Raw genomic sequence first — 25,194 nt, 5'->3', positions numbered from 1 at the left:
AAACTCTTCTGATTAAAATCCGAGATTGTTTGCCCAGAAATGCGAAGCGATCGTGCTGAGTTCATGCCCCGGATTTGGCACACCGAAGCCTTTCAGTTATCTTTCCCGTCTCGAGCAAAAGCGCGGCAACCGAACCCAAACCCGCGAGCCGTTACCCTTCCCGCCATTTCCTCCCCACCTCCCCTTTATCGCCCATCCCACCCCCACCCCAATCGCACAAATCGGCTCCTCCTCCTCCTCCTCCCGACGACGACGCCGACGCCGGCCATGGGCAACTGCTGCCCGCCGGGGTCATCCTCCGAGCCCGACCCGCCGCCGGCGTCCTCCGGCTCCTCCCGCCCCGCCGGCAGCGCCGGCGCCGCGGCCTCGCCGGCGACAATATCCCCCTCCGCCGCGCCGGCGCCCGCCAAGCCGCCCGCGCCCATCGGCCCCGTCCTCGGGCGCCCCATGGAGGACGTCAAGTCGATCTACACCGTGGGCAAGGAGCTCGGGCGCGGGCAGTTCGGCGTCACGTCGCTGTGCACCCACAAGGCGACGGGGCAGCGGTTCGCGTGCAAGACGATCAGCAAGCGGAAGCTGTCGACCAAGGAGGACGTCGAGGACGTCCGCCGCGAGGTGCAGATCATGTACCACCTCGCCGGCCAGCCCGGGGTGGTGGAGCTCAAGGGCGCGTACGAGGACAAGCACGCCGTCCACCTCGTCATGGAGCTCTGTGCCGGCGGCGAGCTGTTCGACCGGATCATCGCCAAGGGCCACTACACCGAGCACGCCGCCTCCTCGCTCCTCCGCACCATCGTCGAGATCATCCACACCTGCCACTCCATGGGCGTCATCCACCGCGACCTCAAGCCCGAGAACTTCCTCCTCCTCAGCAAGGACGAGCACGCCCCTCTCAAGGCCACCGACTTCGGCCTCTCCGTCTTCTTCAAAGAAGGTCTCCATCAATTCCTCCATTGCTGCTCTCTCCTTGAGCTCATCATCATCGTCGTCATCAATGGCGTTCCAATTGCAGGTGAGGTGTTCAGGGACATCGTCGGGAGCGCCTACTACATCGCGCCGGAGGTGCTCAAGCGGAGCTACGGCCCGGAGGCGGACATCTGGAGCATCGGCGTCATGCTCTACATCCTTCTCTGCGGAGTTCCTCCCTTCTGGGCAGGCAAGCTGCTGCTGTTCATCGCCATGGTTTTTTAAGCTAAAGCAGAAAGAATGGTTCATGATTCTGCTTGCGTTAATTTTTTTTCTGAACAATTTAATGACGAGATCAAGATTTGGGCGTGGCAGAATCGGAGCACGGCATCTTCAACTCCATCTTGAGAGGGCATGTCGACTTCAGCAGCGAGCCATGGTCGCGCATCTCGCATGGCGCCAAGGACCTTGTCAGGCGGATGCTCCATTCTGACCCCAAGCAGAGGATTTCTGCATATGACGTGCTCAGTGAGTACCCTTCACTTTACGCTGAACATCCCAAATCTTTCAACACCCTGAATTTTTCAGGTGAATGATGCTGTTTTTGTTTTCTGTCCAGATCATCCATGGATAAAGGAAGACGGCGAGGCGCCCGATACGCCGCTCGACAATGCTGTTCTTGGCAGGCTCAAGCAGTTCAGAGCTATGAACCAGTTCAAGAAGGCTGCTCTAAGGGTGAGTAGTGTTCACTGCTCATTGAGTCTGAAATTAGGTGGTGAAAGTGAGAGAGAGAAAAATTCATGATGAACAATAATTCGCTTTGTTACCTTGAATCTTTTGCAGGTTATCGCCGGATGCTTGTCGGAGGAGGAGATCAGGGGGCTCAAGGAGATGTTCAAGAGCATGGATTCCGACAACAGCGGCACGATCACCGTCGACGAGCTGAGGAAAGGGCTGGCCAAGAAGGGTACCAAGCTCACCGAAGCTGAAGTTCAGCAGCTAATGGAAGCTGTAAGGATAGCCACGCTTACCAGAATCATATGGAATTGTACTTCACATTCAGAAAACTTTCAGACTTACAAAATGTTTGTGGATTTGGGGGGAAAAAAACAGGCTGATGCAGACGGCAACGGGACAATCGATTACGAGGAGTTCATCACTGCGACGATGCACATGAACAGGATGGACAGGGAGGAGCACCTCTACACCGCGTTCCAGTACTTCGACAAGGACAACAGCGGGTGCATTTTCTGAAAATTCTGTTCAGCTGCAATGCCATTTCAGTTTGCAGTCAGCAGTAGAACAGTATCAGTATGCGGTTGCAAACATTCAGAGCTGAAAACCAACGCACATTTCTGCTGACAGGTACATCACGATCGAAGAGCTCGAGCAAGCGCTGAGAGAGAAAGGGTTGATGGACGGCAGGGAGATCAAGGACATCATATCCGAAGTCGACGCCGACAACGTAAGCCGCAGACATTTCCTACACTGCTCATCCCTGAACTGAACACTGAATTGCTGAACATGACTGAATTTCTGAACATCACTGAATTGGGTGAGATCGTTCGTGCAGGACGGGAGGATCAACTACACGGAGTTCGTGGCCATGATGAGGAAAGGCGACCCGGAGGCGAACCCGAAGAAGCGGCGCGACGTCGTGCTGTAGATCGGAGCGGCCATGGCAGGGGATCGATGGAGCTCAAGATTGAGAGGTGGATTGGATTTCCTCAGGGTGGCCGGCGAGGAGAGAGAGCAAAGCACATGAACCCCACACAAACATGCTTACACAACACACGCCATGTGTTGCATAGGCGAATTTCTGTACTGCACAGCCATGGCAGGGGATCGGATCGAGATCGGGGGGAAGTGAGCCTGATGAAGAACCATGTGAAGATGGGTGCTGTTCTTGTGTTCAGCTCGGCTGTATAATAGAACTGTTCATACTCTTTTAACTGAAGATGCGTTGTATTAAACACTGTGTTTAAATTGGGGGTAAAAGACAGAGTCTGAAGGATTTGAGATTGTTGTACAAATTTTGACCATGAATGTGAATTAGTAAGAAGCAAATTGCGAAGGCTCCAATTGCACTTGATCCTGAAGAAGTACATGTCTGAATGCAGTTCACTATCAGAGTATCAGTAGTTCAGTACTGAGTACATGAGTGCAAGCTCTCATCTTAAAGGCTGATGGCCACAACACAAAGAACATCATGTTGTAAAAAGTCAATCCCTAATCATGGATTAATAGGAGAAAGCAGATATTGCCAGTTGACCACCCTTGTAGGATCAAAGAATAAAAAGTATATCACTCAGATAAAAAAACATGAATATTAAGAAATGATCTAATATCAAATAAATAGAAGGGGTGGGACTTTGAACCCAGACTAGCTAGCCCACCACCTTGTGAAGCTGGTCAGAAGACCCTGAGACGTTTCTCCACTCAAATCATGTGTAGCAATACACAGTAAATAAAATAGTTTCAGTTTGCGTGCGTCTTCCACGTAAAAAAATGTATAGAAAAAATATTGTACTAATAACATACTCTCTTCGTCCTTTAGATGAGAATAACATAACCTAATATAAAAAAAATCTGAATGTGAGGTTGTGTCACATCCCATCTAAGTTGGTTTTTTTTCTTATTGAGGAGAGTAAAAGGGGAAACTATTTTTATCCCTCGAGAGGATGTCCTCTCATCTGCTTAAAAAAGCATCCAAATGGTTATGAAAAGTTCCGGAAAAAAATGAAAATACTCATACAACATATATATTCAACTATATAAAATCTTAGGTCCAATTTTAACTCACAAGTCAAGATATAAATAAAAGATAAATTTAGCATATGCACAATAGCGTACTGTTTACATCTAAATTTGTCTTTTTTTTCTCGTTGTGTAAGTCGAATTTTAACTTAATTTTTAATGGACAAATAGATATCACAATATTCAATATTGTTAATTTTTTCATAACTTTTTACGACTATTCGTATCGAATTTAGAAAAGAAAGGTACATGAGGGGACATTCCTGTAGTGATTAGATTTGATTAGATATCACTCCAGGAATAAAAAAGGTTTACGTGTGCCCACGATGATTGATCTGATCCCGTTCACTGATCTGCTTCCAGGCTACTACTAGTACTCTACCAACAAAAGGAGCAATGGCCCCACCGGTCAGCCACCCGTCAGGTGGGTGCAACAGTCCAATCGCGTAGGAAAGCGGCAAACACGACACCACGAGCTGCGGTCCCCCCCCCCACGCGAGACGATCCGACGACCCTCCGTCGCCCGCGCCCACGATCGGACGGTCCAGATCGACGTGTCCCCCTTGGCGATCCCCCGCGGCCACGCGCGGGGGCGGGTATCCGCGAGCGCGGGAGAGGTGGGGCCCACTTCCCCTCCTCCTTGCAGGTGGGGGACGTGGGGCCACGCCCTGTCAGTGGCAGCGGCGGGCGGGTACCCGCGGCGCGGGTAAGGGATGGTGGGCGGTGAGAAAAGTTTCGTGGTCCAATTGGTTGTACTTTGGCGTCAGCGTGGGGCCCCACGGTGACGGGAAGGAGGCCTATGAGAGCTTGCCACGTCACCGATTTTTTTTGCGAGACGAGATTGATGCACTTGGGGTGTGATGCGCCCCGCTTTTTGAGCCCCCCTGCCTGCTGTGTTTCCCCTTGCTGCCCGTATCCGATTCCAAACTGTGGTTGCCCTTGTCGACCCATGGATTGATGCAAACTTTAGTTTTTAGTAATAATAGCTTTTTTTTCTTTTCAACTCGAAATTTTGAAAATATTTTATAGGTGCGCATTAAAGAAATTCAATAAAAACACCGCATTATCGAAAGTGTTGTCAGCGTGAATCTAATGATATACTCCGTAGTTTTAATATTATCAAACTATGTAGCTTTGAACATATACTTAGTTGATATGGGCAGATAGGCTGCAGAGCAAAAAAATAAAGAAAGAATGGAGGAAGTAGTATAACTTAGCATTTGTTATTAGGAAAATTAATACTAACTCTATAAGCAACTTGAAACCATACCTAATAGTTAGTTGAAAGGGGGGGGGGAATTAGGCGTGGTGTTAATGTCAATATAAATATATTAGCAAACACGGAGTAAAAAAAGGAAGCCCATTAATTCATACGATGGCATCCATATGTAAATTGAGAAATTTGCACCAGCTAGCTACAAACTCTACAATACTGCAAATAAACTTCCGCACAACTATATTATCTTCGATTATTTTGCCGCTTCTTAGAAATACCACACCATGGTCGACTAATTCACCACTTCTTAGAGAAATGTTATGTGCTCATAGGCATGAACCAATTCACATTGTTGGGTAGACCTAACAAATTGCCTCCACCTGATGTCTCTCTAAACTCCAAAAGCCATTATCCATGGCAGTGCCACACACTCCCCCCCCCCCCAACATCATGTACACCATCTTCTTTTAATAATAATATTATTATTACATTGATCAAGAGGGGATATACAGTAACAGAATCCACTTGCATTGCATTGCCATTGCCTCTCTCACACAAATCCCCTCTCATCCCACAGGAATCCATCCGCCGTAGCTGTATTATAGTAACCTTTTGCCATCCGTGGCTTCCTTTGGTTGGCTACTTGTTGACACGTAAAATTTATTCACGCAACAACAATGATAACCGTCGTGCTTTCGTGACGACGAACGACTAGTTTTCAAGCAAACTAGCAAAGATCTTCACTTTCGTGGAAGAACCCGACTGATTTTCAGCGCAAACCAGTAAAAATCAACCGCACCCTAGATAACTAGGATTTGGCCAAATAAACAAGAGCAAAAGTACGATGAAAACGGTAGAAGAAAATAATATAGGATGATAATTGTTCCAGAGCCCTACCAAGTGCAAAATCCATAGTATATAGTAAAGGAATACGCTGTACTACATATATAGAAAACTCTAGGTAAATCCGTGATTAATTCTATCTAATCAAAACCGTCCTTTTTTAACAACAGCTTCCATGCAGACGTATACACGCCTCAGCCAAAAGTCGCCTCCATCCTGCAACGCTGCTCCAGCCCAAGTTTCAGAATTTGTCTCCCCTTGCTCTGGCAACAATGTGATCCTGTGTGGCTAGACTTCAACAGGCATATCATCAAACATAGCCTTGCATCCAACCCCAGCCACATAAAATCAACCACTAAAGCCTCACATCCATTGAATCGGCAAAAGCTCCATCGCTGCATGCTAGCTGCTTGAACTGACAAAATCTGATAATTGCAGCCTCCCAAGTCCCAACCTTCTTCTCTAGTTTCTGCAGCTCCCCAGCAACTCGTACACCTCCCGGTGCATCACAAATTCCTGCCCTTGTCAAGCTAACCAATTCTTAAGCAAACCACTAAAATAATTACACCAACTATTCTATATAATTTGGCCTGTCTAAAATGACCTAACCAAAAGCCAAATTATGCTACTAACACTACTAAAACTGGAAACGGCCATCCGCCGGCCTTCTTATAGCCTCTTTTCCACAATTGTGACCTCCAACCTCTCATTCGCCAGTACACTCCCCTGAGCTCCCCAATTAATCCTCCCATTAATCTCGCCATTAATTAGCCACACCTGCAAATCTCACTCTAGCTCCTCGATCCATTCATCTGTAGCTTAGCTAGCTAGATCGATGGACAAGAAGCAGTGCGGCGCCAAGGGCGGAGGCGGCGGCAATGCTCGCCGGAGCGCGACGGGCGGCGGCGCGGGGAGGATGCATCGGAAGGGGAAGCATCAGGGCGACGGCGGAGGCGGAGGAGGGAAGAGGAGGGAGATCAAGGTGGTGTACATCGCCAACCCGATGCGGGTGACCACCAGCGAGGAGGGCTTCCGCGCGCTCGTGCAGGAGCTCACCGGCCGGCACGCCGACCCGTCCAAGTACCGCGGCGGCGGCGGCGGCGCGCCCGTCGACGAGACCAGCGGCGGTGGTGGCGGCGGCGGCGGCGAGATGATGCAGGGCGCGGCGGCGATGATGCAGCCCAGCCCGGGCAGCACCGTGGACTCGTCGTCGACGGACCACGGCGGCGCCGGCGCCGGCGGGCAGGGCGCCGGCCTGCAGGCGGCGGCGCTGGACGACGACGAGAACAGCTTCATCGCGCCGGAGCTGATCGACAACAGGTACTCCGTCTGCTTCTCGCCGCCGACGTTCCTCTACGGCGGCGGCTCGCACACCTACGACGGCGACGACTACGGTTTGTAGGTAGTGATGAGCAATTAATTCCCAAATAATTCGCGGAGATTAATTACTAGTAGTAATTAACGAGTGGGCGGATGCATCGTATGTGCTGCTCTTGTACGAGGATTATTTGTATCGTATGTGCATGTATATATGTGCTCGATCCATCGATCGATTGGAAAATCGAAGAAGTATATGTTTGATCTAAGATGAAACTCATGTGTATGATGCTGCCCCAAAAGTTAATTAGTGGTGTATAGCACTGTGGCAAATGCATGTTTTGTCGTCCTCTTTTTGTGTTCGTTTGTGGGCTCCACACATGATTAATCTGCTTGGGTGTTAATTAAGCTGTTAGTCCATCATTTGCATAGATTAAAAAGTGTTTTGGCTTTGTGCAGAGGTCAAAGGACATTGGGTTCTCTTCCACTGTAAATTTTACATACAAAAGAGAGAATTTTATAAAACCGCATATACCAAACTATCGTAAAACTACATATTTGAAGTGTTGCACTATAAATTTATAGATCACATTTATCACAAAATTATATACTTAAGATGGAATATCATAAGACAATAGATTAGGTAGCAAATTTATCCCATAACTATATATTTGACAATTTAATCACAAAACTATAACGTATATAGCTCCAACAAAATAGTAGTACTAGGGATCTGAGTGAACTTCAAAATCTATAGTTTTATGATAACTTCAATATTAATCTGTAGTTTTTTGAGATACTTAGCCTTAAATTTATAGTTTTGTAATAAATTTGACGCTAAATCTTTAGTTTTATGTATAACACGTAAATCTGTAGTTTTATAAAAATTAGCAACATCTAAAATACCAAATTAGTTTCACTAAATCTAACATTAAATATATTGTAAGTTGTTTGATTTTTTTCTTAGCCAAACACCTTTAAATTTGACCAAATTTATAGAAAATTATATAAGCATTTTCAATGCAAAGCAAACATATTATCAAAATATATTTAAAGTTAAATTTATTTAAACTAATTTGGTATTATAGATATTGCTAATTTTTTCTGTAAAATTGGTCGAACCTAAAGAATCTTGACTAAGAAAAAAGTTAAACGATTTATAATATGAAAAGGAGGGAATATCTTTTAGTAATTTATTAAATGTACATTAATATGGTCCATAAAAAGATATGTAGGTTAACTTTGAAGATAAATAGTAAAACTTTAAAACTATACTTGTAGTATACTTACACTGGTGGAGAAACCATCTTTGGTCGGTCGCCCGAAATCCACAATAGTCTCGGTTCCACTAAAAATCGGGACTAAAGATGATCTTTAGTCCCGGTTGGTGGCTACAGCGGGCATATTTGATCTTTAGTTCCGGTTGGTGTTACCAACCGGGACTAAAAATAATCTTTAGTCCCGGTTCTAAATCTATCAGGCCTTGTCAGGCCCCCCGAGATCTTTAGTCCCAGTTGATAACACCAACCGGGACTAAAGATCCTAAGATAGGATCTTTAGTCTCGGTTGGTACCAACTGGGACTAAAGATCCCCGGGATCTTTAATCCCGGTTGATAACATCAACCTGGAATAAAGCGTACACACCAGCCCACGCACAAGCGCATGCGTAGCCCCTCTCTCTCTATCTCCCATCCTTATCTCTTTTTCTTCTCCTTCCTTATCTCCATCCTCTCCATCCTTCTCCTTCCATCCTCTCCCCTTGCTCTTCTCTCACCCCCTCTGCTCCTCCCCTCCCCCTCTTCCTCTTGCAGAGGCAGCCGACGGCGGCGGGATAGAGGCCGGGCACGGGCTGGCGGTGGCCGGCCGGCGGCGGCGGGATGGGGGACGGGCGTGGGCTGGCGGCGGCCGGCCGGCGGTGGCGGGATGGAGGCGGCGGGGTGCGGGCTGGCGGCGGCCAGGCACGGGCTGGGGCGGGCGGCGGCCGGCCGGCGGCGGCGGGATGGCGGCCGGGCACGGGCCAGCGGGATGGAGGACGGCCGGCGGCGGCCCGGCGCGGGCCAGCGGGATGGAGGCCGGTCGCCGGCAGCCTCACCCTCCCCTCCTCCAGATCTAGCCGGAGGGGAAGCGACGGGATGGAGGACGGCCGGCGGTGGCCCGGCGCGGGCCGGCGGGATGGAGGCTGGTCGCCGGCGGCCTCGCCCTCCCCTCCCCCAGATCCGGCTGGAGGGGAAGCGGCGAGATGGGTGGCCGGCCGGCGGCGGGATGGGAGGCCGGCCGGTGAGTCGATTTTTTTTTGATTTTTTTTTAATTTGTGGTTTGGATGTTTTGATCTGTGAATGAATCTATGAATCGATATTGTGAATGAATCTGTGATGTTGTGAATGAGTATGTGACTCGATGTTGTCAATGAACCTGCGAATCAATATTGTGAATATATTTGTGATGTTGTGAATGAATATGTGAATGGATATTGTGAATGAATTTGTGGTGAATCTGTGAATCGTGCTGTGGAGTTGTGATGTGGATTTGGGGTTTGATTTGATGATATGCATACCACTTGATTCGGGAGAAAATAAAAAAGAAAAAAGGACCAGCTGATGGACTGCCGCTACCCTCTCTTTAGTCCCGGTTGGTAAGATCTCTATCTTTAATCCCGGTTGGTATCATCAATCGGGACTAAAGATCGATCTTTAGTCCTGGTTTTTTCACCCGGGACTAAAGATAGCGATCTTTAGTCCCGGATTGTTAGTCCCGGTTTTTACGAACCGGGACTATAAAGCACTTCTCCACCAATGTTATGTAATTTGATTAATTAGTTAGCTCTACACATAGACGATCTTAAATTCCATTCTTCACAGTAGCAACACTTAAGACTGCGAGAAAGAATTTCCAAAAGGAAACGACACGCGTGTCGGCGTGTGTATCACCCATGATCCAACCAGCAAAAGATCATACCATAGGATTTCACACTATAGAGCAAATCTTCAAATTCCAGACAATGCTTCAGCTTCAACATGAAAGCGAATGTGGCCATTTTTAGGTACAGCCAGATAAGGTCATACATAGAGATTGACGAACCTGATGTGCAAAACCAAAGTCTCGGGTTGGGTCAGATTTTACCCTTCCCATATCCCTAACTCATGCACATTTTATAATCGAAATCAGGTCGGACACGAGTAGTACTAAATATGGATACAAACTCAGATAATATCGGACACAAATACAAAATAGCTAGATACGTACCAAAACGAATACGTACACTATCTGTTACAAATACTTATTTGGATATCAAGTTAAAGTGGCAACTATATATATCATATAGATAATAACCATTCAGTCGTTCCATATATCTACGATGTGATTAAATTAGGCCATTAAGGGATCAGGAGTTCAGGACCTACAAAGAGCATGGAGTAGAAGCCTAGCACAGTACCTCACCGTATCACCACATATAATCTATAAGTGTAAATCAACATCCACATAGACTAATAGATATAATTCATAATATCACCAATTCATTGTAATAGTAGTACCAATTCATAATAAAAAAAATTACCTCAAAATCACATGCATAGTTACAATCAAGCGAAAAGATTAATTTATACTCCCTCCACGTCTCATAATATAAGGGATTTTGACTTTTTGATTGCACTGTTTGATCATTCATCTTATTCAAAAAAAATTTGGAATTATTATTTATTTTATTTGTGACTTACTTTATTATCCAAAGTACTTTAAACACAACTTTTTGTTTTTTTATTAGCACAAAATTTTTTAATAAGATAAGTGGTCAAACAATGCAAATAAAAAGTTAAAATCCCTTATATTATGGGACACAACTTTTTGTTTTTTTTATTTGCACAAAATTTTTTACTAAGACAAGTGGTCAAACAGCGCAAACAAAAAGTTAAAATCCCTTATATTATGAGACGGAAGAAGTATGACAATTGATGAGAGATCACAGTAATACTCCCTCCGTCCCAAAAAAAAAAAGACAAACCCTGGTTTTCCGTGTCCAACGTTTGACCGTCCGTCTTATTTGAAAAAAATAAAAAGACAAGTCACACATAAAGTATTAATCATGTTTTATCATCTAACAACAATAAAAATACTAATTATAAAAAAATTATATAAGACGGACAGTCAAACGTTGGACACAAATCTAGAATTTGTCTTTTTTTAGACGAAAGAAATAGTGCTCACAAGTCACAAACAAAAGTCTTGTCAAGCATATCAGTACTCTACACTACTGTGCTGTGCTGTGCAGGCTGTGCAGGCTGCTGCTGTACTGCCTGGCTGTGTGCTGTGCGGCTAAGGTTTACCTATGGTGGCTGGCTGGTGGACCTTTTGGGCCATGTGCCCGGCTTTGGAATGTGGATGGTCTTTCCGATTTTGGTGGCCTGTAAAATCCGGATAATATTTATATCTTTACCAGTTAATCTATATATGTCGGATAGTGTCGTCCGGAACCTGATCTCATATATTTCCGGCTGAAAATACCTGTATTTAGACCAACTACCAGTAAAAACTTATAGATACTTAAATTTTTAACCCAAAAATTATCCCAAATTAATATGGGCAGACGGAATTGGGAAATATCTACCCTGTTTTCCTGAGACCCCTAGTGCTACCCCTTCTCTGTCCGTTCCAGTACCACCATAGTACCTTAGAGCAAGTTTAATAGTATAGCCCACCGCTAGCTCCAATTTATCTATAGCCAATCTAATAGCTAATTTATACAATAGTTGCTTACTATACTACTAATATATGGTCCTACCTGTCATACACACATTGTGTCTTGAAGTCCACGCTGCAGCTGGCTACAGATCTGTAGCCCGCTACTCCTCTCTCATCTTTTATCTCACTAAAATATGTTTACAGCTGGCTAATAGCCTGCTATTGTACCTGCTCTTATCTAGCCCAACTGCAGAACTGCCAAAAGAAAACACGATATTCAACATTATTTAGATGAATGCTAGTATAAATGCTAGTGTACGTAGCACACATTTCTCATGCGATCCACTGTACCCCTCTGTTGCTAGATAGTACTCTCTCCGTCTCATATTAACTTTGTATCGGACTTATATATTATAATACTATGAATGTAGACAAATTCTCTGTTAAGACTTGTCAAGATTAGTAGTAGTACAGTGTGTTACATCCAATGACAGGTTTTAATAAGTTTGGGATGGAAGTAGTATAAGTATTTCTACATTGCAAAGAATAAGGGTGATGGAAAAGATTTCTTTTTAATCACCTTTACTTGCTAAATTTTGAATTTTCAATTGCTTGTTTTCTCCTTCTAATTAAGTAGCTGATTGGCAAAAAATATTGGCTGGGATCAATGTGCTTTAAATTATTATAGTATATAAAATGTTAAATGCTGAAAATACTTATATTCAAGAGCAGAGGGAATTACTTTTGGGACATATATAGATTCTTACGAATCAGGAGCAGAGGGAATTACTTCTCGATCTAACTTCTTCACATTCTTATCGATGTTATTATTTAGATCAAGAATTAAAATGCGATGGAATTATTGTTCTTGTTTGGAAATTGAAAACGACTAACAGGCCCATTGTTTTTATCAGCTTGCAAACTGTAGAATATCTTTTGCTCCCCTAAATTTGTACTCAGGGGCGGATTTACCGTACATACGATGGGGGCCGACCCTAGTCAAAATTTACGCTCCTAGGTATATTAATAATAGTATGACCTATGGGCCCCCACTCCAGTTAGAAAAAAGGACCCCGCTCCCCCTAGTTTTCGTTCCTTCCATCGCACGCGCGCGAGTTGAGGTGTCATCGAACGTCCGCCCCTCTTCTTCGCCCATCCATCGCACTTTCCCCGCATCGGTTCATCTTTGCCGCCATCGCTGCTTCCTTCCTTCCTCGATCGCTCTTCATCGTCAGCGTCTCAGCGGTGCTGCACTACAGCTGCTGCTCGCTCTATCCTCTCTGCCTCCCTCCCTGGTAAGTACCCCTCTTCCATGTTAATAGTTATAGTGGATGGATCCCTAGCCCTAGCCCTAGGTCTCCCTCCTCATGTGCTGCTCTATCTAATCAACCTTCTCATGATTTAATAGGAAAGATAATGAACAGGTTTTTTTATTAGAAATCCAGCAGCTATGAACACCACTGGAGGAAGTTCTAGTGCAAATGCATCTAGACCAATACCGAGAGAAAAATCTGCAGTGCCTCAACCAATTGATTTGGACAAGCTTCCATGGGATCCTAGTAAAAGGAAGAGAATGGCATATTATCATCCCAATCAATATGAAGATATAAGGAGAAAGTATTTAGTTTGGGGACCATATCAGCCACGTGGTGATTTCTAATATCCGTATAGGTTGATTGGGAATAAGAAGAGGCGGTTCAATCCGTCTTGGTTTGATAAATATATATTACTTTCAGTTTTATTTTTGTTGGCTTGTGTTAACTAATAACTTATATTGTTTTTACAGGCAATAACATTATTTGGATTTTGAAAGTCATATCTATATATTACTATTTAAGATAATGTAATATCGGAGTTTATATAAGTTGCAATGAGGTGAGTTTCACTTAGCTTTCTAATTGTTCTATGAGTTATAGATGCATGCCCCCAGTCATTTTTTGTTCTGTGCCCGCCCCTGTTTGTACTACTCCATATTCATAAAAAAACTCGTTTAGGACAATGTTTAAGTCAAACCTTGAGAATATAAATCATGAATAACTCTCAAGTTATTGAGTTTAAAAATGTAAAAATTATATATATAGATTTGTCTTGAAAAATACTTTCATAAAAGTATACATATATCACTTTTCAATTGTGTTTTGGAGACCGTGTTGCTGTCCTAAACGACTTCCTTTACGAGTATGGAGGGAGTACTAGTTTTATAGAAATATACAAATTTAAAAAGAATTGATAAAAATATGGACTCAGGATGGTGTGCGCGAGTTCTCTCTGTTATGAAACCTATGGGCCCGAGCCCATAAAAACCCAGCCCATATATACTAATTGTGCCCACACCTAAACATTTGATATATGCAATATGGCTATATAAAGAGGAGGGGGCTGGTCATTTTGTACACTTATGCTTAAGGATGATGGAATGGAGAAATGAGAAGAGAGTCACACCCCATATCTTATGTCTCCACTCTTATAGACATTATGCAATCCCTCTGGACTACGGATGTAACACAAGGGTTGCATAATACTCTCTTCCATCACGCGATCTTGGCAATTACTAATCATGTGAGAGTAAGATTTCACTTAGCAATTACTCCCTCCGTTCCAAAATATAAGCAATTTTAGAGTTGAACACAATTATTAAGAAAGTGGGTATAATTAAATATGAGAGGGTTCTGATTGAATGAGAAGTTGAGTTAGATGGAAAAATTGAATGGTGGAGGGTTCTGATTGGTTGAGAAGAGAATGTTGGTATAGAAGTTGTTATATTTTTGGACAAAATTTAAAGGCTAGAAGTCGTTATATTTTTGGACTGAGGGAGTACTAGATTTAACTGAAGTTTTATTACCATTAACTACCGTTTAATTAGGATAGATCCGTTTAATTGATCGCGCCGGCTAGATTTCATCTCACGAACTCATTGCTACTTCGTGTTGTCACTCTACGAGTTCGCATCGTCGCTATGCGAGGGATCGAATATACATTTATCGATATTTTCTTCTTAAAAAGTTGGCAGATATAATTATAGTATAATCATATGTAATTACACTGTAACTTACATATAACTATAACTATAATGTACTCCCTCCGTTTCATATTATAAGACGTTCTAGCATTACCTATATCCTTATATATATTAATAAATTTAGACACACACATATATATTTAGATTCATTAACATATATATATATATATATATATATATATATATATATATATATATATATATATATATATATATATATATATATATATATATATATATATATATATATATATATATATATATATATATATATATATATATATATATATATATATATATATATATATATATATATATATATATATATGGATGTGGAAAATACTAGAAAGCCTTATAATATGAAACGGAGAAAGTAACTTATATGTAATTTTTAAAAATCTCTCCTTAACATGGTATTTCGGTAAAACGGAGATCGTGGGAACAAATCCTCTCACATGTGTGCGTGCTGTGACTTTTTTCCTTCCTCAGTTGCAAAGATCTTGAAACAATTATAACGGTTCAAAATTACGCGGAAGTTACATATAAGTTACTATATTGTATTACATCCAAAGTTAGAGTGCAATTACACTACAATTGTGCTGTAATTATATTGTTAAATTTTTACGAGAAAAATTGTTGACAAATATATAACAAAATTGTATTTTTCCCCTTTAGAGTAGTAACATAAAATTACAGTAACAAACCACGCTCACCCCGTAATCCAATCGAGATGCTCGGTAAAAACCGAACCGTGTGTCCCCGAATCCACCCGGCCGCCCACTGGACCACGCCGCGAAGTGGACGTGAGCGCTCGCTCCCTCGCCGAGCCAGCCCAGCCCGGCCTGCGCTGCTGCCAGTGCCGAAACCAAACGGTGGGCTTGGCCCTGGCGGCCTCTTTTGCCGCTCGGCGGACGGCCACGCGGCACGTACGATGGCGTCAACACTCTCTAGTTATCTACTTCCAGTTCCACGTTTAGGACGTTTTTTAGCCTGAACTTTCGTATTCTGATTAAATTTTGACAATACTAAAATTTTAATAATTTAATAATATTATCAAGTTTTGGCAGGATTTCTTATATATTTATCATAGTTTGATAAAATACTTTACGGATATACATATCTGATAGATTTATTAAAATTTGGTAACATGCACTTAGCCGTTCGAGGAGGGGACGGGCCTCGTGGCCTTCATCGGGCGTACGCAGCGCCCACACTGCTACGGATGGGACAAGTCACACAACTCATCTCATCCCTCACACGTATCTCCCGGCGAGCGAGCGCATTTCACCAGCAACAACCGGGGCCATTGTCCTTGACGACGCATATGCATCGCCGGTCGTACACAACAACAAAAGCAGACAAGGCACGGCACGGCACGCGGGAGGTTTTTCGCCTCTTGGCATCCGAGAGGCCGAGACAGATCTGATCGCGAAAAGAAAATTTTTATAGTGACTCATAACATGTTTGATCGGATATAGAAATGGATTTTAGACACGAATGAAAAAATTAATTTTATAAGTCGTCTGAAAACCGCGAGATGAATCTTTTGAGCCTAATTAATCTGTCATTAATAATTGTGGGTTACTATAGCACTTATGGTTAATCCTGAACTAATTAGACTCAAAAGATTCGTCTCGCAATTTTTCTACTAACTGTGTAATTAGTATTCTAAAATCTATATTTAATACTACATATATGTGCCAAGGATTCAATGTGATGTTTTTTGATAAAAAAATTTGAGAACTAAAACCAGGCCAGAAGCAACAAAATGGAACCCCCATCGTCGCCTAGAGCCCTAGAGCAAATATCGCCTCTGACTAACGTCGAACAAGAGACAAAAGGAGAGTGAACTTTGTAGGAGTACTTTTTTTTTTGTATTGTGCCATTTGAGACAACGTAAACGACAACAAACTTGCAAAGCCAGCAGTGAACCAGATGTTCCACTTCCATTTTGTTTTTATATATCGTCAAGTGTTACACTATTTTAACCCAACCCCCTGTACTACAGTTGTGCTAGCTTATACTATCTCCGTTTTTTAATAGATGACGTCGTTGACTTTTTATCACATATTTGACCATTCGTCTTATTCAAAAAATTTACGTAATTATATTTTTTTGTGAGTTGTTTTATCACTCAAAGTACTTTAAGCATGATTTATATCTATCCATTTACATAAAAAATTTTAAATAAGACGAATGGTCAAACATATGTTCAAAAGTCAACGGTGTCATCCATTAAAAAACTGAGGAGTACTACTATTCTTAGCGAACAAGATGGTCTCTACTTCCATGTCCAATTGGCTTGGAACTTGGAAGCTCCAAAAAATGATTGTAAACTTTTGTATCCCGTCCCAGATTGTCGCACACCACCCCCCACATGCCTTGTCCATATATTGCGCCTGCCTCGTCTCTTTGCACGCCTCGTTTCAATTCATTCCTTCACTCATTGGCAAATGGGAATCAGACGGATGAAGACATTTCGTTTTTGTCTCCAGCGCAAGCCTTGGCTCAACCGAACTCCGATCAAAAAACAAACGAAGATGATGTGGGGGTGGCTACTTGGCCACATAAATATATCTTGAGTTTTGATTGGAATGTATGACAAATTCCAAAGGATTGCGTTGTTCTGCACCAGCACCCACCTGTTCTACTAAAAGAATGCAATATACTGCATACCTTAAGCTTCAGTCCAAAGAATCTAAAACAGAAAGGGCTTTAGCAAATAATTATATTATCACCATTCTTTTAAGACTATCATATGATTCATCAAGAAAAAAAAAAGAAGAGACCATTACTGTCTATCATAACATTTGAGGCCCACCATAAAAGAGGTATCCATTATATTCTAAATTACTTGTTGTTTTTGCTTATTCTAAGTTAAATATTCGTAACTTTTACCTTCAATTCCAGAATTATATTTACGTTTCTAGATTCACCGTGAGAAATATTTTCGCAATACACAATTCACATGCTGTTTAATTATATGTATTTCTAGAAAATTAATTGATGTACAAAGTTAAAACGATTGTATGTAACAATTCCAGGAAGTATCATTTTTCTCCCGTTATGGCTTTGTTGCTGTTGGTTTGGAGTACAACTTAGTGACACGTAAAACAATGAGCTCATTATTGCATGAATAATTAAAGCCGAGTTGTTCTAAACTTTTTCTTTAAACTTCTAACTTTTCCATCACATCAAATCTTTTGTACACACATAAACTTTCAACTTTTCGGTCAAATCATTCTAATTTCAACAAAACTTTCAATTTTAGCGTGAACTAAATACACCCTAAGTTTACGCCGTGTTTAGTTTCAAAGTTTTTCTTCAAACTTCCAACTTTTCCATCACATCAAAGCTTTTCTACACACACAAACTTTCAACTTTTCCATCACATCGTTCTAATTTCAACCAAACTTCTAATTTTCGTGTGAACTGCACACAGCCTTAAAATGAGACGAAGGTAGCACTTCCTCTGTCCCAAAATATAAAGTCATTTTTTAGTTTGGCACGGGTATTAAGAAAGTAGGTGACAATGATTGGAGGAAGTGTGTGATTGGTTGAAAAGAGAAAGTATGTGAAGAAGAATGGTTGTGATTGGTTGAGAGGTGGAGGCAGGTGAAAAAATAGCTTTATTTTAGGACATGACACTGTGACAGAAATAGCTATATTTTAGGACGGAGGGAGTATGCCTTTAAGCATTTTTCCCTTGTTGTACCACCGGTACGCGTAATAGTTGCAGTCCTGCAGACGGTACCAGTGTCAACGAATTCCATCCCAAAAGTCCATCGTCCGTGCTTATTAATTTTTAAAATATGTTTGACCGTTCGTCTTATTAATTTTTTTTGAATATTATTTGAAAACTTGAGTAGTAGTAGTATACAGTGAATCAAATGATAGGAAAAACAATTAATAATTACTTAAATTTTTTTAAATAAGACAAACAGTCAAATATATTTTAAAAAGTCAACGACGTCAAATATTTAGAGACGGATGGAGTATTAGATTATAAAGCATGAATAGCACTTTTTGTGTGACTTATTTTTTTAGTTTTTTTTAAAAAATTAAATAAGATAAATAATCAAAGTTGATTATGAAAATTATGGTTATTTTTATTTTGGGACGGAGGGAGTATAAAAAAATTGATATGCTCCAAACGCGTAGGAAATTTTCGGCAGAACAAACTGAACCGGGAGAGATAGAGAGATCAGAGAAGAGATCGTCGTATGTGCCCGTGGGTTTGAGTGGGCACTGGGCAGAGTGGGCTCTCTGCTTCGCTGCCGCCTGCAAATTCCAAATCCTTGCGCCTTTTGATCATGGCACTTCGGCTTTGTGAGATAACGGAATCATGGCCCTGCAGGCTGCAGCCCTGCTCTCTTTCTTTCTTTCTTTCTTTCTTTTTTTTTTCTTTCTTTCAGTTCTTGCTTCTCCCGGTCCATGATTGCCGCGGGATAGCTTGCGTTGATCACACTTAATGATAGTATGATCGCTTCGCATAACCTAATTTCCATACTAAATTCTACTACTACTAGACTTTTCACAGGGATCATGAGCACAGAAGGTCACCGTAGTCACGCTAACAAGAGATTGACGAGATGATATTGATACCTGAATTTTTCTCGATACCGGACTGAATTCTCCCTCCGTTGCTAAGACATAATCAATTTTTTTCAACATTTCTTATAATATACGTACATACATGCATACATTAATTAACATCTCTTCCACGCCTAAATTTACTTTTTTCTAAATTCTCTACCATCAAACCCCCTAATACATTACGTGCACGCATCTATATAAATTTTTTTTTATTGGTCTTTGCATTAGTGAGGGTTGTGTGTATATTTAAGAATGAAAGGAGTACTAACATAAGGATAAACATTTTCATATTGTCCAAGGTAGCTAAGATTAAAGATGATGATAAAGTTTATTTTTCCAATCATCTCGTTGGTTAAATTTTGGATTATCTAGATTATCCTTGTAAGGTACTGGCACTACTCGTTAGCTGAAAATGCTTTTGTTCCTGTGACTCTAACCACCTACATTTAAATAAATGTCCCAAAAATATATGTACTCCCTTCGTTCCAAAATATAAGATGTAACTATTACGATGTTTCATGATACAAGTAATATATGCACGTATTCACAATTAACTAGTAGTATCTTCCTTTGTTTTTCAATCCTACATCCTCGAGATCTCTAATCTCTAATTTTATTGGATACATGAATTATATTTATTAAGTGTCCAAACAATAAGATGATAATAATTATTTTTATAGTTTTTTTTGTTAGTGTTGATCATGTTTTATATTTTGAAATGAAGGGAATATTATTATTTTCTTAAAATAAAATTTGGATACAACTATAGGTTGGGAATCTGCAGTTTTTTTTTACTATAGAGGAGAGATGCATTCTGATTTTTTTTAAATTTTTTTTGAAAGAACCCAACCTTGTGACAAATGCAGGGGAACCTCTGCTCTGACTGGTGAGCATCTCTGCCGCGCTCTGTCTCACCTGCTCCTTCAGTCAGCTCAGCTCTTCACTTCTGCTGCATTCACACCACCACACTCCACTCCAGTACTCCACCCCACCCCACCACGCTTCACTGACAGGAGCAGGCCGCCCATGGGCCCCACCACCTGACTCCCCCCCACCCATCTCCACATGGGCCCCACCCCGTGGACCCGGCCCACCGTGCACTCCTCCTTCCCCCTCCCCTCCCGCCGGCGCGAAAACCCTAACCAACACAACGAGACGACGAGAAAAAGAGAGTGTGAAGCGAAGCGAGCAAAGAAAGAAAGAGAAAAAAAAAAAATCCCCCCAAATCCCAAGGCCTCCCTCTCCTCTCTCTCTCTCGCTCTCCCCTCCCCGCGCGTCGCTTTCGCCGGACACCACCGCCCCCCGCCGCTTTCCCCTCCTCTCCTCTCCTCGCGTCGCCTCCTTCCTTCCCTTTTTGACCCCCCCAATTCCCAACTGGGAATCCCCCCTCGGACGGCGGCGGAAGCGGAAGCAGCAGAGGAGAGCATCTGGTTCCCCTGCGCTGCCCGCTTTTTGGTGGTGGTGGCGGCGGCCGGCGGCGGATCGCTGCCTCGCCGTGCCGGTAAGGTAAGTCCCTCTCTCGCCTCTGTGAGCTCCCGTTGCGGCGGTTTGGTTCGGCGCGCCCCTGGTCGGTGGTGGTGGGTTTGTTCGGCGGAGGAAGAGGAGGGGGGGGGGGGGATCCTGGGAGGCGGAATTCGGGGTGGGGGGTGGGATTGGATGCCGGAGCACGAGGTTGGAGTCTGTGCTTAGGTTAGCATGCGAGTTTAATCATTAATGAGCTTGGATGAATTTTCTAGCGTTTCTTTTTTTTTTTGGTGAGTTGATAAGGTATGGACTGGTGAAAAAAATGCGTTCTGGATGTGGCGGAAATGCCTTGGTTTATTTTGGGATCTCTTTATGTTTCTGTAGTTGTGTGATGGCCATGGGTTTATGATGATGGCTGTGTCAACTTGATTACTGGAAGGGTTGGTTTGATGTTTTGTATTGATCCTGATCCTGGTATCTGCGCCGGGTTTGTGGCCATGGTCCGGTCCAGTTTATGTCTCCAGTGATGTGTGCAGAATTCATTCTTATGTTTGTTGAAGAACGTATCAGTGATAATTGGTTGTGTAGTTTCGATGGATGTGTAGATGGTGCTTGCTCTTGGCTTCTTGGGTGGTCAATGATTTGTAGGCTTAACTGGAGAGTCTCTGACGATATCGTCTGTTTATTTTTGTAAATTCAGAGTTTTCTGCTTCCTGATAGTAGCAGATGCTTAACAGTTTTATTTGTTTGCCCTATCTCTGCTCATGGAAGGTGGAGTAGCTGGGTGTGTGTGTGTGTGTCTCTGCAGTCGTTGCTTGCAAAAACTATGTGTGCCTGCCATGTGGAATTAAGCTGACTTTGAGTTATTGTTTTGATACGGGTATGCAGCAATGGCCTTTAGAGTTGAACTGCTGGCATTAAGCGTGTTGTTTTGGATAGCACATAATGATCCTTCGGTTATATGCGTTAATATTGTCTTTCATGTTTTTCTTAATGCGAATAGCATTGTTTTTTTTTCCATAATTTTGTTAGGCTAGTAATAGAGCAAAATATGCTCTTCCAGGTTGGTTTTGGTGTTTGAATTTAGTTTACCCTTCTTTGATTGCTATTCTGATCATTATTTCGTAGTGCTTATTGTTTTATCATTTTTGTAAAGTAAGGAATCGAGGCTCCTGTTGAGAAACTCTACTACTCCACCATACAATTATGCTAGTTATAGAACAACCAGTGAGTGTTCTGACAATTTACTACATGTGATGTGCTACGTTTTAGTCACTTGACTCTGGATTTTCCTCATGATAAATTTGGTATCTTTACTTGGCACTACATATATTTATGATGTCTCCTTACAATTGTTGCAGCATTCTCATGATGTACCATGCAAAGAAGTTCTCTGTACCCTTTGGACCGCAGAGTACACAGAGTAACGAGCATATGAGTAATATTGGAGCTTTTGGCGGGTCAAACATGGGCAGCCCTGCTAATCCTGCAGGGAGTGGGAAACAACGGCTACGTTGGACCTCAGATCTCCATAACCGCTTTGTGGATGCTATTGCTCAGCTTGGTGGACCTGATAGTGGGTATTCTCTGTCGAGTATTAGTCGTTGTGGTTGAACTTAATACAATGTTTAAACTGCGGTCTACAATTCACTTGTCAATTTCCTTTTTTTACGTCTCATGTATCTCTCCATCATCAATAATTTTGAAGCCCTATCAGTAATTTACATAGATAAAATCTTGCAAATTAATGTTATATTTAACAAGCTGGACATCTGAATATTTAGTATCAGTTTACATCACATGGGCTCATTCACAACAGAAATCTGTCAGATTAAAATTGAAAAGGATAAGAGGATAGCATGCACATACTTCAGAGGATTCTTGTTATTTTTATGTATATCTCGCCTTATAGCTGTGGTCGTCCATTCTATTAAGTTCAATCACATTGGGAAATGTTCATGCCTTGAAACTGCAAACTATGTCAATAATTGGAAACTGCTTTGAATATTGTGTGGTGCACATGTGTCTGGCTCTATTACATGCTAACTTGTCTAGTGGTAAGCTAGCATGTTACTATGCGATTGATCAGTTTATTATTTTAAAATACAAGAAGTACGATGTATCTAACACGCCTTTCTGCATATTATCATTGCTTCAGGAGCAACACCTAAAGGGGTTCTCACTGTAATGGGTGTTCCTGGGATCACAATTTATCATGTGAAGAGCCATTTGCAGGTGAATTTTCTCTTTAATGAAACAGGTATTAAGAGTTCCATTGTAGGCTTGTAGCTAATACTGTCTTTCTTTGTGCTTATGCAGAAATATCGCCTTGCAAAGTACATACCAGAATCTCCTGCTGAAGGTACGCATCTTCTATGCTTCACATACTATCTCTTAACTTACCTTTCCCTTCCACCTTGCTACATCTGGAACTAGATGGCTATTTTTGGTTTTGAATGTTACTGTTGGCATCTTATGTAGGCTCAAAAGACGAAAAGAAGGATTCTAGCGATTCCCTCTCTAACACAGATTCTGCACCGTAAGTGATCTTACTCAGTGACTTGTACACAAGTTCATATCCTGTAGTAGTGTTATCTTGTATGCTGGTTGATACAAACTTGATCTTACTCAGTGACTTGTACACAAGTTCATATCCTATAGTTGTGTAATCTTGTGTGTTGGTCGGTACAAACTTCTTAGATTTACATAGTTGATATAAATATTATTGCTTACATTGCAGAGGAATGCAAATCAATGAAGCTTTGAAGATGCAAATGGAGGTCCAGAAGCGACTCCATGAACAACTTGAGGTCTGCTGTTATAAGATGTTAACTAGTGTCACCTTGGGAATCTTTTTTGCATCATTTAACTTGTCGACAAACCAAAATTTCCTCTAGCAAATTGGAGTTACACCTTGAGTATTTTTCCAGTTTGTCTTTTTTTCCCTGTCAAGGTTAAGCCTTAAATCTCTTTCAGTTAATATGAGAACCATTGCAATTTCCTTAGGTGCAAAGGCAGCTGCAGCTGAGAATTGAAGCACAAGGGAAGTACTTGCAGATGATCATAGAGGAGCAGCAAAAGCTCGGTGGATCACTCAAAGCTTGTGAGGAGCAGAAGCTACCGCATTCACCACCAAGCTTAGATGACTACCCAGATAGCATGCAGCCATCTCCAAAGAAACCCAAGATGGACAACCTGTCACCTGATTCGGTACGGGATGTGACACAGTCAGATTTTGAATCCCATTTGATTGGTCCTTGGGATCAAGAGGCTGCATTCCGAGTGGATGAATTTAAAGCTGACCCTGGTCTGAACAAATCATAAAGCAAAACCTCACTCATCGGAAATTCTTGATCCAAGATGTTAACCTCCACTGCGGGCCGATCGCATGTGAATATATATCCTCTTAACAACAGAGCGAGCCTTGTAAGGATCTTTGGATCCACATCTGATTCCTTCACCACGGCCAGGTGTTGTCGTCACTGTAGTATTCATCATCATCATACAGCTCTTGTAATTATCAGGATGTCCTAAAAGCCCTAGCAAGCAATTTTCCTTCTTTTGAAGGGAAATTGCCCTGAGTTGAATCATGTAGCCAGAAAGAGTACACATTTACACGCAATACATTTGCTGTGAAGAGGGTGTGCCTCCCTGAAGTTATATGTGAATGATTTGTGTTAGATTCATAGTTAGAATTTGGCCTTCTCTCTTCTACTGCTAAGTGCTGCTCAGAATCAAGAAAAAGGAGTAATGATTAAAATGAAGGGTTAGGTTCTAGCTTTTGTTTTGACGTTTGACAAAGTAAGGTCTGGTTTGGTTTACGATCAATGTAAAACCTTACCAAAACATTTGTATGCTAAATCGGGGTACTGACAAAATTTTGGCGAAGTCAGTTATTGGTTTGCTGCCAACATTTTTCTAGGCTGTCTGGTTATAGTTTGGTTTGAAGACAACTGAAGTTCCAAGTCCCAACCATATGCTCTGCAAAAATTTAGCAATGTATGAGTTGTCACTACTAAAATTTAGTACAGCAAATTAAATGGTAGTCAAGTTTATTGGTGTTACTAAAATTTTAGTGCAGTTGATTTATGCATTGACCCAGGCAAGCCCCAAGAAACCATGCTCCCTCCGTTGACACCATGGGATGAAATCGGCAAGAGGTAATCGCGTAATTACAAGGTAGCATGTGTCCATTTTTCAATAATGAAATTAGACGAGTCCCTATCTGGCTAGCTACCTCTGCACCCAAGAGTGTTTAGTGTTAATAACAAGAAGAATTTATGTTCATAGCATTTAAATATTTACAGTATGTGCTACTTACATTAACATATTCTAATTCACACACATTATTTTTGGTTGAAAAATCTATTTTGCTCCGATTTTAATTCTAATCCAACC

The 25,194-nt window shown here is 42.0% G+C and overlaps 3 protein-coding genes across 8 annotated transcripts; all 3 read left to right on the top strand.

The window, feature by feature from the left end:
* The first annotated feature begins 236 nt into the window (after window positions 1-236).
* On the top strand, window positions 237-2,986 carry LOC4339177 (calcium-dependent protein kinase 14-like). Its single transcript, NM_001420680.1, has 8 exons — window positions 237-934; window positions 1,013-1,156; window positions 1,282-1,434; window positions 1,526-1,641; window positions 1,750-1,917; window positions 2,020-2,147; window positions 2,272-2,371; window positions 2,480-2,986. The coding sequence occupies exons 1-8, from the start codon at window positions 268-270 to the stop codon at window positions 2,570-2,572; spliced, it is 1,569 nt and encodes a 522-aa protein (NP_001407609.1). The 5' UTR covers window positions 237-267; the 3' UTR covers window positions 2,573-2,986.
* Window positions 2,987-6,557: 3,571 nt separating this feature from the next.
* On the top strand, window positions 6,558-7,124 carry LOC136356687 (putative glycine-rich cell wall structural protein 1). Its single transcript, XM_066310934.1, has one exon. It carries the CDS (start codon window positions 6,558-6,560, stop codon window positions 7,122-7,124), a length of 567 nt encoding a protein of 188 aa, XP_066167031.1.
* Window positions 7,125-20,708: 13,584 nt separating this feature from the next.
* On the top strand, window positions 20,709-24,433 carry LOC4339175 (myb family transcription factor PHL7). 6 transcript variants are annotated; one of them, XM_066310781.1, is made up of 8 exons: window positions 20,709-20,833; window positions 21,957-22,023; window positions 22,158-22,372; window positions 22,955-23,031; window positions 23,116-23,158; window positions 23,278-23,335; window positions 23,537-23,606; window positions 23,803-24,433. In XM_066310781.1, exons 3-8 carry the CDS (start codon window positions 22,165-22,167, stop codon window positions 24,118-24,120), a joined length of 774 nt encoding a protein of 257 aa, XP_066166878.1. In that variant the 5' UTR covers window positions 20,709-20,833; window positions 21,957-22,023; window positions 22,158-22,164; the 3' UTR covers window positions 24,121-24,433. The 6 variants fall into 6 exon arrangements, with proteins under 6 accessions (XP_066166878.1, XP_066166877.1, XP_015639154.1 ...); XM_066310780.1 differs by having other exon boundaries at window positions 21,953-22,023; XM_015783668.3 differs by having other exon boundaries at window positions 20,709-20,838.
* Window positions 24,434-25,194: the final 761 nt, after the last annotated feature.

This window comes from Oryza sativa, chromosome 5 (genome assembly GCF_034140825.1).
Source record: "Oryza sativa Japonica Group chromosome 5, ASM3414082v1".
Classification (NCBI taxonomy): domain Eukaryota; kingdom Viridiplantae; phylum Streptophyta; class Magnoliopsida; order Poales; family Poaceae; genus Oryza; species Oryza sativa.
This window is presented reverse-complemented; position numbering and strand designations above follow the sequence as displayed.

Excerpts from the sequence above, each read along its gene's own strand:
- LOC4339177 (NM_001420680.1), top strand. The coding sequence starts at position 268 with ATGGGCAACTGCTGCCCGCCGGGGTCATCCTCCGAGCCCGACCCGCCG. Across the intron at positions 1,435-1,525 it reads TTCTGCATATGACGTGCTCA|ATCATCCATGGATAAAGGAA; the intron begins GTGAGTACCCTT and ends TTTTCTGTCCAG. Across the intron at positions 1,642-1,749 it reads TCAAGAAGGCTGCTCTAAGG|GTTATCGCCGGATGCTTGTC; the intron begins GTGAGTAGTGTT and ends AATCTTTTGCAG.
- LOC136356687 (XM_066310934.1), top strand. The coding sequence starts at position 6,558 with ATGGACAAGAAGCAGTGCGGCGCCAAGGGCGGAGGCGGCGGCAATGCT.
- LOC4339175 (XM_015783669.3), top strand. The coding sequence starts at position 22,165 with ATGATGTACCATGCAAAGAAGTTCTCTGTACCCTTTGGACCGCAGAGT. Across the intron at positions 23,032-23,115 it reads ATGTGAAGAGCCATTTGCAG|AAATATCGCCTTGCAAAGTA; the intron begins GTGAATTTTCTC and ends GTGCTTATGCAG. Across the intron at positions 23,336-23,536 it reads TCTAACACAGATTCTGCACC|AGGAATGCAAATCAATGAAG; the intron begins GTAAGTGATCTT and ends CTTACATTGCAG.